The sequence below is a fragment of the Fukomys damarensis genome, unplaced genomic scaffold (assembly GCF_012274545.1).
Source record: "Fukomys damarensis isolate Sample0158 unplaced genomic scaffold, DMR_v1.0_HiC HiC_scaffold_3, whole genome shotgun sequence".
In the NCBI taxonomy this organism is placed as follows: Eukaryota; Metazoa; Chordata; class Mammalia; order Rodentia; family Bathyergidae; genus Fukomys; species Fukomys damarensis.
Window position 1 is genome coordinate 46,304,077 of NW_022900915.1, and position 19,430 is coordinate 46,323,506.

At 41.1% G+C, this 19,430-nt stretch overlaps 2 protein-coding genes across 2 annotated transcripts; one reads left to right on the forward strand and one right to left on the reverse strand.

Annotated features, from left to right (window-relative positions):
* The first annotated feature begins 5,341 nt into the window (after positions 1-5,341).
* On the forward strand, positions 5,342-6,316 carry LOC104858212 (olfactory receptor 2T29). The gene has a single exon (XM_019206664.1). It carries the CDS (start codon positions 5,354-5,356, stop codon positions 6,314-6,316), a length of 963 nt encoding a protein of 320 aa, XP_019062209.1. The 5' UTR covers positions 5,342-5,353.
* An 8,562-nt stretch (positions 6,317-14,878) lies between these two features.
* On the reverse strand, positions 14,879-15,877 carry LOC104858213 (olfactory receptor 14C36). Its single transcript, XM_010618302.1, has one exon. The coding sequence runs from the start codon at positions 15,875-15,877 to the stop codon at positions 14,879-14,881; it is 999 nt and encodes a 332-aa protein (XP_010616604.1).
* Between the last annotated feature and the right edge of the window lie 3,553 nt (positions 15,878-19,430).

Sequence of the window (19,430 nt, forward strand, 5' to 3'; positions counted from 1 at the left end):
CAGAAGAAGGAAACTAACCCTGTGTCTTGCTCTTTCCACTCTGTAGGATCTCCCAGGCCTGTACTCAGAGCTTACAGTAAAGGAGGTGATGAAGGAGTCAGAACAAGCCATCTGCATGCTGAAGTCCTTCAGGTCAGAAGATGATCCATCCCTCAGTGAGGCTGACAGTGGAGGACTCTGTCTGGATGAAGGACATCAGAAAAGACCACCATGAAAAAGTACACTGATTAACATTTTTCCATTTCTTTCCAACAAAACTTTTTTAAGAATAACTAGCCTGCAGGACCCATGAGGGCATTGTTGCTCCTGTCTTCTTGATTGATTCGTTAACCGGCTACATGGTGCTCACTCAGCCAATGCTTACTATACAGACATGATACAACTTTCATTTTATTTTTCATTGTTAGCTATCAAACAAAAGCCTCACAAAGTCCTACCACTGAGTCACAGCCACCTCCAGCAACATAACATTTTTCATTGATGGATATCAGTAATGCAGGATAATAACATTCATTTGCTGTACCGGCATACATATAAATATTGTTGTTTTTACACATAAATATTGTTATTTTCATCCATGCTTCCCAACATCACCGGCTTCAATGAGGAAAGGTTTACTTGGTTCATACTTCTGGGGCAATCAATTCATGGTCGGCTCATTCCAAGTAACAAAGTGCAGGGCAAAGCAAAAATGCCTATTGTATTTGGTGTGGAAGAAAAGCAAGCAAAAGTATGAGAGAGGAAGGGACCAGAGTCCATACAAAGTATATAAGGAAACACCGCCATAGCCGCTGCACACATGGAGAAGTATACTTCACTGAGCTGCTAGGTGTCCCTTTATCCAAACAAGCTGACAAACCACGGTTACTCACCATAATCCTCTCCTTGTCAATTTAAAAAGCAGATGCATCCCCTTCAACCATCCTTAACCTCCAAACAAACACTATAGCAGGTTTGGATTTTCACCTGGCATTACATAACCGTACACACTGGAAAAGCACTGATGACTTTGGCAAGTCTCAGCAGTCCCCACGGAGAGCTTCCTTCAGGGCCAGTGTGTGTCACTCCAGGTCCTTTACTCATTTTGATAAACCTCAGTATTCCTGGGTCGCTCATGGCTGTCGGCTCACTCAGGCTTCGATCCACTCTTCCCTGGTGTTGGCCTCTCCTCCCAGAGAAACGCACCTGTGGGTTTGGCCAGATTCCCTCAGGAGCTTTGGAGAGTTTGCTGCCCCCAGGATGCCCCCCGACAGCTCCTATCGTACAACTTCCAAAGTGCACTCTCTGTCTGGTGAGAATACTGTGATTGATTTCTAAAGTCTCACTGAACCATGTTTTGGTTTTGAACTTTCTGTAATTTCATGTTAGCAAAACTAATACATTACAATAAAATTCAACAGTGAAGTACAACCAGTAATAAACAGCAGAGAGAGAGAGATATGAAGAATTTGACCTCAACATACAGCATAGCACAGCACTGATCAGTGGTGCTGTACGTGACATACGGATCACAGTCACTTCAGATTGTGTATCTGAAAGATGAAAATATCTAAAAGTTATGTACAGGTGTTTATGTATTTATTAATTTTTATATATATATATACATATATATATTGCCTTCATTATATATGGAAATAATTTTATAAATAAAAAAGCTAATGCTCTACGATGACCAACTGATATTTTATTGGCAGATGTTATTAACAGTTCAGATATTTCTGATTTTTTTTCATGAAAAACACCAACATTGCATAACAAAATAAGAAGAGAATAACCAAGGTCAGTGAACTATGCATTACTATCTTCAAGATAGTCACAGAGAATTCAACACATGGAAATAAAAGATTCTGTCATAAAAAAAACTATTAGCAGAAAACTTTCAAGATTGTGAATTTTACAAGAAGAAAAGCTTAGAAATACATGAGAAGAAAATCTGAAACATAGAGCAGTTATCCATTATCCTACACAGTTCTCTTAGCAGCTTTTATTCTACAGGTCCAGAGAGAATTTCAAAGGAAACTTTGATCCAATCCCATGAAGAGCACAGTAAAACTCAGGGTGACATCAGCACCCAGCTTTCTATATACACTTAACCTGTGCACGTCTGCCAGCCCGCTGGTGCAGGTGCAGGGCCCTCTGAGGGGAGCTCAGGAGAAGGCAGAGAGTGCAGCGGGATAAAAGGGCAGACAGGGCTCTGCACCGCTGGATCTGCTGCCCAAAACTCTGTTAGTTTTTTACCATATTTCCTAGTTTTCTGTATCATTTATCTTCTGAAGAAGAGAAATTATGCCTTGTTAAAGCTTTCATATAGCACTTATTCATAGCATTTCTTTACTGTAACATAGTAAGAAATAAGTACCTGATTTCCAATTACTTATGAACAAATCAATATGTGCTTCTTCCTTATGTTTAAATGCTTGTCCCATGTATTTTTTTCTCAGAGTCAGCTTCTACATATACAAAGGGATGGTTGTACTCCAACAGAGGATGATGCCAGAGGGTTACAACAACTCAGGTGATATTGGACTCAATCGTATTTTTGTTTCTCTGATGGAACTGACAGTACGCGTCCTGAACACAAATTGTGGATTACATGGGGAGGATGGGGTTTCCACGAGCTTGGGGAATCCCTGCCTAGTGTACGACCTTTAGGATAGACATGAGACTCTCCTTAGTTTATACTTCAGTGTTAGGCAAATACCCTGAGAAGCTGTCTTTGAAATCTGTGAGTGAAAACATGACAAGTAAGTGACTGACAGGCTCGGCGGAAGAAGAAAGGTGGAAGCCTCAGAACCCTGCCTGGGATGATGATGTCAAGGTCCAGGAGGGGTTCGGTGTCCCTTTCCAGGTACCGTTATTATCTCCACAGTTAACTGTGCCCAAGGCGGTGTAGCTGAAACTCAAGGAGTTGGACAGAGAGAAGAAGGAACAGGTAATCCGTCCCTGGGAGTGACAGAGGTATGATGTGCACTGGTCAGTCTGAGGCCCACCGTGGCTGTTGTGTGGCTTCGTGACTGTGACTTCCCTTGAACCAGAAGCAGCAGAGGTCTTCTCAACACACCTGCACCCTCAGCCACCTCCTGCTACTTTCTGCTCACTTGGCACAGAGCACCTGGGGATCGCATGCCGCTCAGTACCTCAGCACTCAACCCGCTCTGTGCAGAAATCCTGATTACATCAGTAGATGCACTCTGTGCTTTCTTTGGAAGTTTTTAAATTTCCACAGATCTCAATACCCATCTGGATTTGAAGGGAGAAAATTGTATCATTCCTATCTACCTAGCAATGATGATCACCTACACTTCCTCAATATGTCCCATGTTTTGGATGCTGATAGCTGAGTGTCACTGTGTCACCTGCTGCATCATCTCCTCAGAGCACGGTGCTGTTAGTGAGCTGAGTATCTGAGGGAGTTTCTGAAATCATTACAAAGTCATAAAAGGCATTTGAAAGCTGCACTGTTTTCAAGCAATCATGCACCTTCACCACTGCTAATGTCTTCCCATAAAGAAGATATATATGTGCCCTCCTGTAAGTAAGAATTTTCAGCATTTAATATTTAACGTGTTAGAAATAGAAAGTTGGAAACATTTGGTATCTTTGAAGAAAAACAAATGGATGAAGGTTTTATTGGTTCAGAATGGCCAGAGGTATTTTTTGTCTATTAGACTTTCTGATAAACTTATAGCTCTTTAAAATTCCACTTTAAGTATCATTTGTACACTATCTCCCTGAATATGCTAGGAGACTTCCTGAAGTGCTATCAGGTCTAAGGTGCCCTCGGTGTGCGTTCAGTGTCTGACTTAGACAGGTGGTGAGCATCAAGCCTGAGGAGCATTATCCTTTTCAGGGTAACTTAGCTTTCCTCTCTGCTCTCCATTTTCTAAGAAACATTAATTACAGCAGTTAGTGAAAGCAAAAGCAACTGTGAAAACAGCCTAAGTCTTGTCTGGAAAACACCGGTGACCCCATAAATTGTATCTCTTACATTCTGAGATTTAATGCAAATGGTAAGAGCTTTATGGAGATGAATTTAGAGGAAAATACATATCCTAGACCAATAAAGGGGTCCTCCATGAAGCTCTATTTGAACAGGGTCACACTAGTGCACATCTCACTCATTTGTGTATATACACAGGTTCATATAAATACATTTATGGGAATAAACGTGCACATTTATGTGCAATAAGCAAATATAAGAAAACAGGAAAATTACCAAATACTCATTCCTTTTTACAGATTAGTTGAATATTTGACATATGTATTTGCAGATTTTCCCCACAGTACTCTGAATACCAAAATATCGAATGTCTGAAGAGTTATGAAGATGAAGAACTGGAGGAAATTTTCTCAGAGAATAAGAGTAGTGACTGCCATCCCTAGAATTGCCTCTGCAGAATACATAGTGTGGATGTGGACCCAAAGCACGCATGTTTATTCATTTGTGACTAGCACTCATCTGAGAGCTTTCCTTACTTTGCCTGACCTAATTCTCATGATGCTTGAATGTAAATATTCTGTTTCTCTTCAAGGCAGAGTGGACAGCACAGGAGAGGATAGGAGCAGCTTGAGCTGTGGCTGATGTCGGGCCTCCGTCTGGGACCTTCATCCCAGGATCTTCAAGTCCCCAGTGTCCAATCTGCTTTAGGGTAACCTCTTCCTTGTGGGACTGTGAGCATCATTCTGTGCAAACATAGTCCTCACAGAAAGGCGTTGTACTGTGGACAGAGGGAGTTTACACCTTCCGTGTGAATTTGACAGAAACAGGTAAATTTCAGTTATTTTAATATGTTATGTGTAGAATAAACATCTGTGCATTTTAATACCTAATCTTAAAAACAGAACTATTGGGATTGGGGATTTACCTCAGTGGTTCCACTGCCCTCTTCACAAGTGCAAGGACCTGAGCTCGATCTCCAGTTCCAAAAAGTAACTAAAAATAAAAAAATCAGACTACTGAATTGATTTCATACTTCAACTATGAAAACTCATGTAATAAGAATTTGTTTTCTCTTATTTGCGATGATGTTGCTGATCACATCGACAGCCATCGTTCTGTAACATTCTGTACTTGTAGATAAACTACAGTGTCATTAAGAAGCTCATAACCTTGAAGTGGGGAACTTCACCATCAGTTACCAATTAATCTGACCATCAGTTGTGAGCCCTTCCCTTCTTTCCACCTGCTGAGTCCTGGGTAATGCACGGACATCCAGTAGGTCCTCAGGACCCTGGGCAGCCTCTGGCTGTGCAGTCGGGTTGGTGCAGAGGCCACAGCATGGTCAGTGCACGGGCTCAACCAGGGCCATGTTACATTAACCCCAACTTCTCTTCACGGTCCAGGTGAAACCCCATGGACAAGGCCACCTGGAGGTCCAACCACACTGCCTGGGTGGATTTCGTCCTGGTGGGGCTCTTCTGTCAGTCCACACACCCAGCTCTGCTGTGCCTGGTCCTCTTCGTGATTTTCCTGATGGCCTTGTCGGGAAATGCACTCCTGATCCTGCTGATACGAGCTGACTCCCGGCTGCACACGCCCATGTACTTTTTCATCAGCCAGTTGTCTCTCATGGACATGATGTACATTTCCACCACTGTGCCCAAGGTGCTCATGGACCAGGTCATGGGTGAGAACAGGATCTCAGCCCCCGAGTGTGGGATGCAGATGTTCCTCTACTTGACACTAGCTGGCTCAGAGTTTTTTCTCCTGGCAGCCATGTCCTATGACCGCTACATAGCCATCTGCCATCCCCTGAGTTACCCCATCCTGATGAACAACAGGATGTGTCTCCTCCTGGCCTCTGGCTGCTGGTTCTTGGGGTCAGTGGACGGCTTCATGCTGACCTCTGTGACCATGACCTTCCCCTTCTGCCGATCCTGGGAGATCCATCACTTCTTCTGTGAAGTCCCTGCCGTGATGAAGCTCTCCTGCTCAGACACCTCACTCTACGAGACCCTCATGTACCTGTGCTGTGTCCTCATGCTCCTCATCCCCGTGACAGTCATCTCCAGCTCCTACACCTCCATCCTCCTCACCGTGCTCAGGATGAACTCAGCAGAGGGCCGGAAGAAGGCGCTGGCCACCTGCTCCTCCCACATGACCGTGGTCCTTCTCTTCTACGGCGCTGCCATCTACAACTACATGCTTCCCAGCTCCTACCACACCCCCGAGAAGGACATGGTGGTGTCTGTGTTTTACACAATCCTCACTCCTGTGCTGAACCCCTTGATCTATAGTCTTAGGAACAAGGAAGTCACGGGAGCTCTGAAGAGATTGTGCTGTGTGAGACCTGCAATTCAGGACATGGTAAAGTAGGGGAGGCATCTACTCATGCACTGACTTCCTTCTCTCTGCACATTAGACCTGCAGGGCCTTAGGGGGCTGTTGTTGCTCAGACTCTCACATCATGAGAGCTTGTCCCATACTCATCCCTATTTCTCTGTTCCTGAATGTTCTCCATCTCTGCACTCTATGTTCAGTCAAAATCCTTGTGGAATTGTGTTATGTTGATGCTATGTTTTCTAAAGTTGATCACTGATCTTTAACTATAGGGAAACTGCTGTTCCTATTGTTAGAAATAAACTGTGGAATATTTAGAGGAAATTGTCATAGGTTTTCAACAAATACAAGAAACAATGTGAATGATAAGAATTGGTAGATATAAAAGGCAGAAATACAAATAATGAGTGAGTCTAGTAAATCGCATCTAAGATTCACTATGCAATCACTTTCATGATAATTTATGTAAAGCTGAAATTTTACACAAAACATGAGCTCCTTCCCCTGGGCCTCAAAAGACTTACATCCATCTCATTTTAAACAATCCAAGATACATTATGTAAAGGTGCACATTCCCAATAATGAATGTCTACATATTGTATAACTAAAATATTCCTATAAAATAAATGACTAACAGACAAATAATATTACTACAGACAAAAAAATGCATGTGGTGCATCTCTAAGATTTGAAAAGCTTTAACAGTTCCAACAAAGTCCAACTCCAAGCTCTCCTCCACTACTCCAAGTAAATGCATTGCCGTGAGCCTCTATATCACAAATATGACACAGACCGGCCTTAGGTGTACACAGAGACCCCACCTCTAACGTCCCCCAGTGCTGAGACCACTCAGCTGCATTTCACTGCACACACTCCTGACCATACATGTTCTGCGCCCCAGACCTGCCCTTCAGCAGACGTCCAGGGATGACTGGACTGCTGAAGGCAGCTTCTGCAATCAGAAGTCAGAACAAATATATAGGCAAAATGAATGAATCTGAACATGGACAAAACAACATAACTCTTTCAATAGGGAGCTGTGATTAATCAGTTCAGAGAGATAAAAGCAGATAGAAAATATCAAATTACATATATACAAAGACCATTAGATTAAAAAGTTGTAGTCTGATGGGTGAATTATGACATTAGGGATATGAAAAGGAATAAGGAAATAAATATATAAGAAATTGGAACAGATAATGAAAGAAGTGGCTCAGCTGAGGTTTATCAAGCAGTAAGTAAGGGGGATTTTCAAGAAGGAAAGACTTAAAATAGAAGGGAGGGAGGGAGATAGTAAGGACAGGGATCAAAGTTTCTGAAATTGAAAGACTTGCTCACCAGTGCAGACAGATCAGTGTCCTCTCAAACAGATGAAGGGAGCCGCATCAGGACACAATCATGAAACCGCAATGTAATTGTAAAACAACTGTTTAAAAGCCTCAGGTGGTGAAAAGTAGTTCCCACACTGCTTTATTCCTGAGCTACCTTGGAGTCTTGATAGAATTGCTGACTGACAGGAGACGGTCAGGACGTGGGCTTAGCAACTGGGGAAGATTGGAACTCTGCGGTCTACATCTTGCCAACGCTCATCACCCGGGCAGATGAGAGGAAGGAGTCATCCTCAGACACGCATGATCTCTACACTTCTGCATTCTCCTTAGAAGTTGTGGAAGTTCATTCGCCACTAGCTTGTGAAGGAAGTGAAGGCGGAGGAGGGCATAGGACACAGCAGCAGGGGATGTAACAAGCAGGAGGGCGGGCGAGGAGTCGCTCTGGGGGTGGCGTGAGCCGGAACCCAGGGTCAGAGGTCCAGGTGGAGGCAGGAGGAACACTGAGGAGGGCACACGTGCGAGGGGGAATTGGACTCCTGAAGTACTTAGGTGGTGTCTTAGTGCAGATTGCTAATGCAGAAAATGAAATTAATGTTGGAATATTAATATATTGAGAATGGCAGTCACCAGGCTGTGAATGGGTTCGCATAATGATCTTGAATTTCCCAGCCTCTCCCTAAATGCTATGAAAATGCATGCATCTCCTTTATGAATTACCCGGGCCCAGGTTTTTTTTTTTGTTTTGTTTTGTTTTTTCTACCATGCAAGTGAGATAGATCAGTCTGCACTTTGGCACCAGTATAGTCCATTATAAACCCGCTTCAGAGATGGATCTGGGCTCTCGGTCTGAAGCCGCTGTGACGGTAACCCCTGAGAGTCCAAGCTCGAGCTTGCAATAAACTCCTCCTGTAATTGCATTGGGCCCCACTCCTTGGTGGTCTTTGGGGACTTTGTGACTTGGGCATAACACCAGTCTTACGGAAATGGTCCCAAAGAAAATGTCCATCAATGTGTATGAATCAAAGAACAATATTTAAGAAATATGAAGGAATATGTAATTTTTGAAGTTTGATACATGTAAGATAGATATATGTGGAAAACATGCTAAGGAAGAGAAACCAGGTACATAATGCTAAACACTGCACAACTTCATTAACAAATATCTAAAGCCCTCAAATTTAGGTACATTGAATGTGGATTAATATCTGTGAAAGATTGGTACTGTAAGATAAAGGATGATATTAACAAGAAAGCATTTGTTTGGGAAGTGAGGAAATCATTTAAAATAATATGGACTATTGAAACCTCTGAGAATATTCTACAAACACACTGAATTTTGCACTTCAGACTGGTGACTGATATAACACGGGAACTATATGTCATTAAACTGCTTATTTAGTTCAGCAGCACAGCACCTGCCTGGCAAACTCCAGGTCCTGTGTTTGATCCCCAGCACCAAAAAAGAAAAACCAAGAAAACAAACTGCTAAACTCAATTAAAAATGTAATCAGAAACATGACAGAAGTATTCATACTATGGCTTGGATTTTGCAGTATGCACTAAGTAAGTCTCCTATCTGTTTGCAGCAAAAAGACTCCAGTGTGAGAGACCACCCCATGGGTTATGCCCTAAGCAGGCTGTGAGCAGCGCAGGCTGTATAGTGTTAATCCTTCAACTGGCTTGTTTTCAGAAGCGAGTCTGGCTGAAACCTCTGTGCAGAGGTAAGAACTACTGATGCAAAATTCTGTTCCCAGAGTTAAAACATTCTTTAGTTAAAAGACAGATTTAATTATTAACCACAGACTATATTTTGTCTGTATCATTCCTAATTCAAAGGTGCTTTGCCTCTTCCCTTACAAGCCTTGCCTGCATCACTAAAGTGTCCACAGCAATTGCAGGCCCTCTCACAGAGCCCCTTTACCACAATCTAACTAGACAACGCCACCGATAAATATTGACTGCTGGTGTTCAGGGCCTTTGCTTGTTCAGCTTTGCTTGCAAGAGCATTGGTCCTCTTGGCTCCCCCTGTCTCTGTCTCTTCAACTGTTTCTATAAGTGTTTCTCGTCTCCGTGCATCACAGCACTGAGGAAAAGATCGGAACACTTCACGGGAGTCTCTGATATCTCAGGTGCACCCCTGCAGTCTCTGCAGTCACCCAAGGTGGACAGCACGGGCTCGCATCCTAACTGGGCAGAGGTGTTACTGGCTCTCCCTATTACACTGAGGTCCACCACACATCCGTGCACAGCCTCCTGTACCTGTGACTTACACCCTTAACCACTTCTTATTTGTTTATCTATGACTTTAAGTCTCTTACTGATACATTCTCATTGTTGATTCTTCCAGTAACATCTCCAGCCTTCCCACTGTTGTTTAGTCTTCTAAAAACATTTCACTCTTAATAGCTCTCACTACGTTTCAATTATATACATGTGTATGCCCAATAAATGTGTAGTACATTTCATAAAAGTATTTCTTGATTTGGATTTTATTTTTCCTGAATTTAAGTCATATATTTTCAAAATAATACAACTTTCTATATGTTTCAATTTATGGTAAGTACAAGTTTTATTTTATTTTATATTGCTTCTTTTGTGAGAGAACTCTTCTTTTTATTTTACTGAATTGCAGCTGAGCCTGAGTCCAGGCCCCTCATTGGGGCAACACCCATACAGTCCCAGCTATGTTAATACATTAAAAAGAAATATTAAAGATTGCAATGCTTTTCTAGTGGAGGCAATGCCGTCAACCTTTAGGATTTTATGGGGATAGCAGCAGAGACTCACCAGCAATGTGCACGGCAGCTTCCCATGGAGGATTTCCTGGATCTGACCTGTAAAGCATTTGGTATCCCCAAAAGGAAGCAGGTCAAGCTGTCCACCTGATCTACATCTTCCTGTTCTACTTCCATGAACAGGTTCAGAGTTTGCTGAGGATGCAGCGACTTCTCAGAAGAAACTGAGATTCACACTTGGCTGACATTAAGCCATCCATGGGGAGATATTCATGGGTTTGCCTGGATCTAATCAGCAGCCAGGGCTTACAGACAACTGAGGAATTCTTGGAGGTCAGAGAAACTCTCCTTCTCTCCTTGAAGAGACAAGGTGCCAAGTTCATGCAAATGCAAATAAATTATTCTGGAGCCAACCCGTGGCATGTAGAAGATGACCGGAGCTTCGTGTGGATCTACAGAGCCAGCCAAGACCAAGGTAGCAGATTTCTGAGACCCTGCACTGAGGATCCAGCTCCACCAGGTCAGGGCTGTGCCTCATTCAAATGGCAACAAAAATATTAACACTGGATAATAAGAAGGTTACGTTTTATCTGCTCTAAAGTCACTAGCCATGTCTTTCATTATGGTCACCATCTCCTTAGATACCTGAAAAATTATTTCCGATTTGATTTTTTTGGACAGCCTTGTTAATTTGTTTTGTTAATTCTGTTATGCACACTTCAGAGTGTCCAGGTGGGTTGCTCCCAAATTATTTTGTCTCATTTCTCCCTGAGTTTGCCCTTGCAGCCTAGAAGTCTGTGGTTGCATCTTGCATCCATGTCTTCTCATTCTCTACTTTTTTTAGTTTAATTCTTAGTTTTGATGCTTTTAAATTTCTTCTCCTAATAGTTTTATTGCTAGTATTTATAATCCTTGGGAAATGACTACTTTTCAGTGTTGTCTTTCAGGTTTATTTGGCTTTTGTATTTTAAATCTTTTGGAAAATCCTACCTCCTCCATTTTGGTGGGGTGAGAGGTTGCTGCTTAGATCAATTATCCCCTGATTCTTTGACAATGGCCTATGGTATTATTTATGACCCTCAGGTATTTTCTATCTAGTATACTAAGAAGAACCTCTGATGAAACCCATTATATTACCTTGGATTAAGTAGTACAGTAAGGAATAATAATAGCCTCAAGCACAGCATAAAAATTGGCAAACTGTGGTAACTATTAATTTTCCACCTTTAACCATATGAACTAGACTTATAGTTATATAACAAAATCTAAAACAAATCACAAAACCATATGCAGTAAACGTGTCCTCATTAATGTGATTTACCCTGAGGGGAGAAAATTTAAAAGAGGTTAGGGGGACAAATAGAAAATCAGATCAAGAAGGAGAGATTAGAAGCAAGGCTGGAGGACAAAGGAAGATAACATGAACTTTGGGAAACTGGTAAAGAAGGCAGGAGGGAAAGAGACAAGAAGGAAATGAAAACAAGAATAGACCTAAATAACAACAAGCTAGAAACGATATTCGCACTCATATAAAAAGAAGAACAAACAATAAAATAAGAAAGAAAACAAAATGAAGAAGAAAAGAAGAAAAACTTTGTACGAATCCGGGTATGCCTCTGCTATTACTGGTAGACATTTTGGACAGACAAAGCTCAAATTCATGGTGATTAATCCCAGCAAGCCCACGAAAGATTTATGGTGGGATAGTGGATAACCCTAGCAAGCCTGTGCCTTTAGACCCGCTGAAGTTCAGGACTGTTTTTGACTGTGAGGCTGGAAGCCAATTTGTTCAGCCTACAACTCTATGTGTACTTCCTGCTGTCTTGAACTCGGTCCCCTGACAGCTGCCTACACCCAGTACGCACAATGTGAAGAAGGGAATATTTATCTTGACTCACATTTTCAGTTCATGTTTGGCTGGTTCTCAAGGCAGAAAGGTCAGAAGAAGGGCAGGGTTAGGGCAGCTGCTCAAATCATGGCAGCCAGGAAAGAGAGCAGGAAGAGCCAGAGAAGGAGATTCAGTCTTCTAACTCACAAGCAGTGATCCGCTCTGCTCAAACCCTGTCACCTGATGTGAAGTGAGCGGCAGTGCCTCCACAGAACACTCACAGTGCAAGAGCCCAACTCTGAGCACTTGAAGCTTTAGGGGAACATTCTGAATCGGAAGCTGAGCAGTGTGACTCTGGCTCCCAAATGACTCGTGTCCATTTCTTTATGCAACATGCATACTCCGACTCCACAAGGCTTCGGAGGTTTAACATTTTCAGCAGTGTTGAAAAGTCACCAATCAAAGCATCCTCCAACATTCAAGGAAATCTCACAGTTTTAGCCCCTGTAAATATCAAAAAGAATGTTAAAAGCTTCCAACATACAGTGTCAAGGAGTTAATATTTACATTATAAAAAGGAGAAATAGGGGAACAGAAAGAAATGGGACCAAAGGAAGACCAAAACCCAGCAGGGGAACATTTAACTCTGTATCCCCACGTCTCATACTTGGGGCGTGCTGATTGAGATAGGAGCTCTGATGTGCTTGCCAAGCCCACCTCCTACCTCAGTGAGGGTTGTAGTCCTCGTGGCCTCGCTCTGAGGCTACCTTTGGTTATTGCCTGTGGCTTCTCACAGACATTCCTAATTCTAAATTTCTACCTTTTATTTGGAGTCTCTACAGCTCCTTGTAGTTTATTCACAGACTTTCATACTTTTCCCTCTCAGAGGTGCAGTCCCTGCTCTCTGAGGCCTTCTAAAATCTCAGTGGGCTCCATCAGTCAAGAAAAACTAGCACCACGTGTATAATGCTGATGTAGGCCACCAGCCCCAAAACTAGGAAGGCCTCTCTCTTTGGATTATACTTGCACTAGTCTCTCTCAGTCTCTGGGTGGTTCAGCACTATGAACCAGTGCGGATCCAATTTTGTAGGAACCCAACTCCAGTAGGGCACCCTGGGGCTCTCATAGCAAAATCTTCTCAGTATGTTATTATAATTTTACACTTGTCAGCAAGTAAATGGTGGGGTCTTGGTGATTGGTGAGATGCCTTCAGCCATCTTTACTATTGCTCTGGTGTGATGTATTTGTTTCCTTTTCACTGCTAATGTATTTAGCAACCACATTTTCCATGACCCTAATTATGCAGGTTCTTTGTTTCTCTTGAAGCTGCAGAATTTACAAATGGAGTATTTTCCCTTAATTTTTATTGTAATTCTGGCTGAATACAGTAATAAGCACACATGTCACAGAAGGAACATTGAGCTGCCTTCAAAATTTCCTCTGTCAGATTAATTAGTTTGCTCCCCTTGGACCCACTTTCAAGCAAAATCTCAAAATACAAGACAGACTCTCAGGAAGTTTCCTTTTGCTTCAGAGCCAGGATTCCAGAAATTCAATACAAGGACAGAATATTAAAAGATGATAAGGAAAGGAATAAAATCACCTATAAACGAGAGCCTATCAGAGCCAAAACTGACTTCCCAGCATGAACACTCAAGACAAGGAGATCTTGCAGTGAAGCGTTCCAAGACCTAAAGAAGCAACCTCCAGCCCAGGTTGATGCATCTTGCAAAAATATCTTTCAAAATTAATGGAGAAATGAGATATTTTCACCACAAAGAACTGAAGAAATTTATGACCGACAAACCAGGTCTCTACGCTGTTCTTAAGGATATCTTAGAAAGAGATCACAAAGCCCGCAATTCCAAGAAGACTAATGGGAAAAATGTGCCAGGGAAGGCAAGTAACTAAATACAGAGGAAAGGCAGGGAGTCAACAACAGGAAGATAATGTAACAATGACACATCAATGAATATCAGCTATAGCATCAAGTACAGTCTCAATTCACCATTTTAGGCTTTTTAAAGCTGGCATGTTTCAAGTCTCTGGATGAATCCCAGAGTCTCGCATGTGCTTAGCGTGCCCTCTAGCTCTGAACAACTTCACACAGCCCTCAGGACTACTAGTTTTGATGAGAATTTTATTTGGAAGCCCTGTAACATTATTGTACTAGTCATTTTCTGCTGGCTGGGACAAATACCCAGCATCACTACATAAAAGAAGACAGGTGTCATACTTTCCATTAAATTCAATCCGAACTCAGGAGGCTGCAAGACATGAAAGTCCTGGTGGAAGGGCCTGGTGGACTCTTGATTTTATGGCGCCATAGAAGGAGAGCAGGAAGGAAGGAGCTAGGCATGAAAAGACACCCGCAGCTGCCAGCGTTTGGCCCTAGTGACCAAACTGCTCTGACCAGGGTTACCTTCTAACGCCACACTCAACTCTGAAGTCATCAGTGAGTGAATCCATTTGTGAGAATAATGGCCCATGATCTAATCACCTTCCACACAACAGACAATTTGGAAGAAATTTTTAACTGAAATTCATAGCCTTTGGGTGTTTTTCTTCATAATAACAAATATTTTATAGAATATTAAAATTATTCAAAACAACATAGGAAAGTAATCTTGATGTATGATATGTTCAACTACTTTAGACATTAAATCTACAATAAAGGATACATAATAGCTCCAGTAAGTTATATTCATTTATTGCCAAAAACATAACTACGACCAAATTGAATAGAGAACGTCTCCTTAGTTCTGAACACATTTCCTGAATTGTACCTTCTTTTCATGAGTTTCCTGATGGCGCACTTTATCTGTTCATTTCTGAGGCTGTAAATAATAGGGTTGAAGAGGGGAGGAATCACAGAGTAGAACACAGACATGATGACGTCTCTGGTGCTGGCAGATATTGCAGAGGGTCCCAGGTAGACATAAACACCTGAGCTGAGGAAAACCAAAACCACAAGAATGTGGGGGACACAGGTGGAAAAGGCCTTCTTCCTGCCTGCTCCCACTGGAAACCTGAGCACGGTAGAGAAGATGTAAATATAAGACTTGATGATATAAGTGAATGACCCACCACATATCACTACACTAGACACAAGAATTGTGATCTTGTTGCTGAAGGGGTCTGAGCAAGACAGCTTCAGCAGAGAGGGGATGTCACAGAAGAGCTGCTGGACAGCGTGGGAGTGGCAGAAGGGCAGTCGGAAGGTGTTGAGGGTGTTCAGGGCTGCATAGATGAGGCCACTGAGTAGAGAGGCCAGGGTGCTGTGGACACACAGGCGAGGGCTCATGATCACAGGGTAATGGAGGGGCCTGCAGATGGCTGCAAAGCGATCATGAGCCATGAAGGTGAGAAACAGTACCTCTACAAATGCAAAGAAAATCACAAGGAAGACCTGGGCTACGCATCCTGCCCTTGAAATGTAGCTTGTGCCCAGCAGAGAGTTCATGCAGGATTTAGGGACGGTGACAGAAATGTAGCAGGAGTCCAGGATGGACAGATTCCTCAGGAAGAAGTACATGGGCGTGTGAAGGCTCTTGTCAAGAGTGGTGACAGCTGCAATGACCAGGTTTCCCATTACGGTCACCAGATAAATCAGAGAGAAGAACATGGCATAGAAAACCTGTAGATCCCGCATGTCAGAGATCTCCATGAGGAGAAAGTCCGTTGTCGTGGAGGAGTTGGACATCTGTGGGAGATGTGGCTGTGCCTGAGAAGAGAAGACAGAAGTGTTGAACCCAGGTAGAATCACAGTGTGTAAAATTCCTTCATAACTAGTAAACTCCCAACCCTGAGATCACAGGGATGTTTGGTGTCTGGTTCTCCTGATATTTTAGGATAATTCTGCATTAGTCTGTATAACTTGATATAATTCAAAAAGGAAAAAAAATCACGTGTTTTGGTTTATTCCCAATGATAAGACTACCTCATTCAAAATCCTAATCTGCATCATAGAGTGAAATAAACTTGGTTTTCTTCTCTCTCTCTCTCTCTCTCTCTCTCTCTCTCTCTTTATTTTTCTCTTTGTTTTTTGTTTTCCTTCTTAGGATCTCACTCAATACCCAGAACAATTTGTAATGCTAAGGACTTTTTCTAACACTGAGATAATTTTTCCTCAGCATAAAAGTGGCAGAGATTGTTCAGAGTGGGCTTCTCTATTGTATTAGGAAAATTATTTCTTTGTCTCTATCTCTTTCTGTCTCTCTCTCTGTCTCTTTCTTCCTCTTTTCTATTAGATTCATAATAGTATTGAGCAAAAGGCTTTGAAAAGTAGGGAAATTACACAATATCAAAATCGTTCCTGAAATATCCCCAGTCATTATTGTCAGGTATGTTGACATCATGCTTGCTGTTTTCTTCCATTTTCAGAGCATTTCATAGTGTCACACACTAGGTAAATTTTATTTATCAACCCTACCCCTCTAAAGGTCCTGAGAGTTAGTATTCCCTCCACTTTTTAATACAGTTGAAGTCTGTTTCACTGAAACATATTGCTTTTAGCATTGTTGTGCTCATGCCTCTCTTTACATAGTCTATGATCTCACTTTCATTGGTTTGGGACTGAAATTTCCAAGTTTTCTGTGAAGTTAATATGACTTATCCCAAACAAGAAGATACTATGTAGTAACCACACACAATTTTTGCAAAACATAATGAGCAACAGAAACCTGGATATCTAGATTTAGATGAGGTGTCATTAATATTTGGATATAATTTACAAATAAACAAATATTTACCATTCTGCATTGAATGAATAATAATTTTATGGTATATAAATAATTCCAATACACCCAATTAAATAGCAGAGGGCTTTTCTCTTGAGGAGTAAAATACCTTGGTAATTTGTCAAAATAGAGATATTTAAAGTTTACATTTCCACAAGCAAAGCTCATCAAAGTATTTTCTGAGTTAAAAGTCACTCAGTACCAATACATATTCTGCTTCTACACAATTTATTTAAACAAACTACATGGTTAGTTTTGTTAGAATGCATCATTCCAGCTGTGAGGAAAGTGCTAACTGCATTTCTCCTCCACCGAATTTAGATATGGGAACGCTTCACAAGATCAACTGCTGCTTTCCGTAAAAGCATCACCTCAAATCTTTGTACACATATTGAATTGATAAAAAGCTTCAGATTTCATGAAGATGCTTTCAGTGAACATTTCACCGTTTGTTTCTTCCTACCTTTTTAATTGTTGAAGTTTACATTTATGAAATCATGGCTTTGTATGTGAGAAAATAACCTATTTGGATTGGATTTTTAGATGTTTGCTTTTCCTTTTGGCAATCCTACTAACTACTGTGAAGCCTTAGGCTTCAGTGTGTGGACGGATATGATGACACTAAGATATGCTTGAGATATTTATTGTGTGCAAACATTTCCAACACTGTGAGATAATTGAAATGGTAGACACCATGCATGAAACTTTAATTCACTGATAATGTGATGATATTAACGTAATAATATAGGCATTGTTTTAGAAAGTGTAATGCTATGTTTAAAATATGTAATCCTTACATGTGCAAATTGCAACATAAAAAATGTAGGTAATTAAAATTTTCCCTCAAAATAATTTAATCTTTTTCTTTGTTGAAATGAATTAATAACCATTTTTTCTCACGCAAAAATCATTAAATTAATATTCTGTCACGGTCTCGAATGGAACTATATCTCCTTTAATGTGAAGTCATTATAAAATGCATGCCTTTTGCAACAAAATGAAATGTTTTCCTCCTTGTACACTGCAGAGTTTTAAAAAGAAAATTCATTAAATAATTTTAATGATTCATTCATAGCGTCACCAGTCCACCTAATAATTTAGTTCTCAGTTTTTCTGGAAATTACAATTGAGTATCCAGCACCCCACCGCTAAGGCCCAGCTAAAAGGCATTGACAAATGAGGGAGAAACTGTAACCAGATGATCTAATCAAAATGCAGCATCTTTAGAAAAAGATTCTTGGAGGAATCAAATTATAAAACATTACAATTTATGTTTTTATCATATTTATATTTCTTCACTTTTCTTTAAACAGTAGCTTTCCTTCTGAAGGAAATTTGTAGTCCTAAAAGTTAAATCTGCATCTGAGATCCTCTGAAACCACAAGCAGCCAGCATTCAAGTGCAACTCAAGAGTTGGGTCTTAAGTTAAAACTAGATTTCCAGTCAAAACCCAATTCATTCCTATGTGAATCCAGCTGTGACTCAAAGGTCAACTGTATATCATCCCACGCAGATAGTTTTGTGTTTGATTGAATGCATTCTTTTTTCAAATAAGATATTAATTCATTACAAATTAATGAATGTTCAGCATAGCAGGAAGGACAGAGACAGTTGTCATGATTTTCAAAATAATACCCTACACGCACCAGGTCCACACTGTGAAAAATCAGTTCTTCCAGTAGCTCTTTCCACCGCAGAAGATGTCCAAATGTACAGGAGCCAACTCTTCAAGGAAGAAAACTCATCATTCTTTGCTCATTAAAAGACTTCAGTAGGAATTTTATGGTCCAGCTATAGTCTCCAGGGACAGCTTCATGTGACTGTGTGACAACTGTTGCATCATTCTAAGTGTGTAGTTCAGGGAAACAACTTTAAATGCTGGCACAGCCCTCAGAGACTCATCAGGAGATCCAGAGAACACGGTTCCTCCATGACAAAGGAATTTGGCCGAATAGGTGCGTATTTCTGGACCTCAGAATTGTTTGTACATCTGAAAACATTAATGTTCACTTTCTTCTTGCAGTATCTGGTACATTAGTGACTTTCGGCTCTCATAGGAAGAAATGAAATGATGGAAACCCTCGTACACGGGCACTTGAGAAGTCTATTTGCTGCTGAGACTGTTTGGAATGAACTATACATTAAAACTCCTCAGTAAAACTACTTAAGCTGAAAATTGTGTAATTAAGCACTATTTCAAGAGTGTTGTCTAGATTCCCTATTTATACATAAATGATGCACTAAGATATGTGCTTGCCTAAGTAAGCATGCATTTGGAACACTAGTCAGGTTTATCAAATCACTGAATGGTCTGTAAAATAGAAAAAGAATGTCTGTCTATCTAGAAAAGCAAATGGAATGGATTTTTACACATTGGTCACCTGAGGTTCAATATGTGCAGACCAGGACTAAATTTTTCTGCCACAAGAGAGAGATTTTCTACTTAAAATTGTTTAGATTTGATTTTTTTCAAAAATGATTGTAAATGTAATTAAAAGTATTAATACACACTCACTA

Bases quoted from the DNA above. Each gene is read 5' to 3' on its own strand.
- LOC104858212 (XM_019206664.1), top strand. From the start codon at position 5,354: ATGGACAAGGCCACCTGGAGGTCCAACCACACTGCCTGGGTGGATTTC.
- LOC104858213 (XM_010618302.1), bottom strand. From the start codon at position 15,877: ATGTCCAACTCCTCCACGACAACGGACTTTCTCCTCATGGAGATCTCT.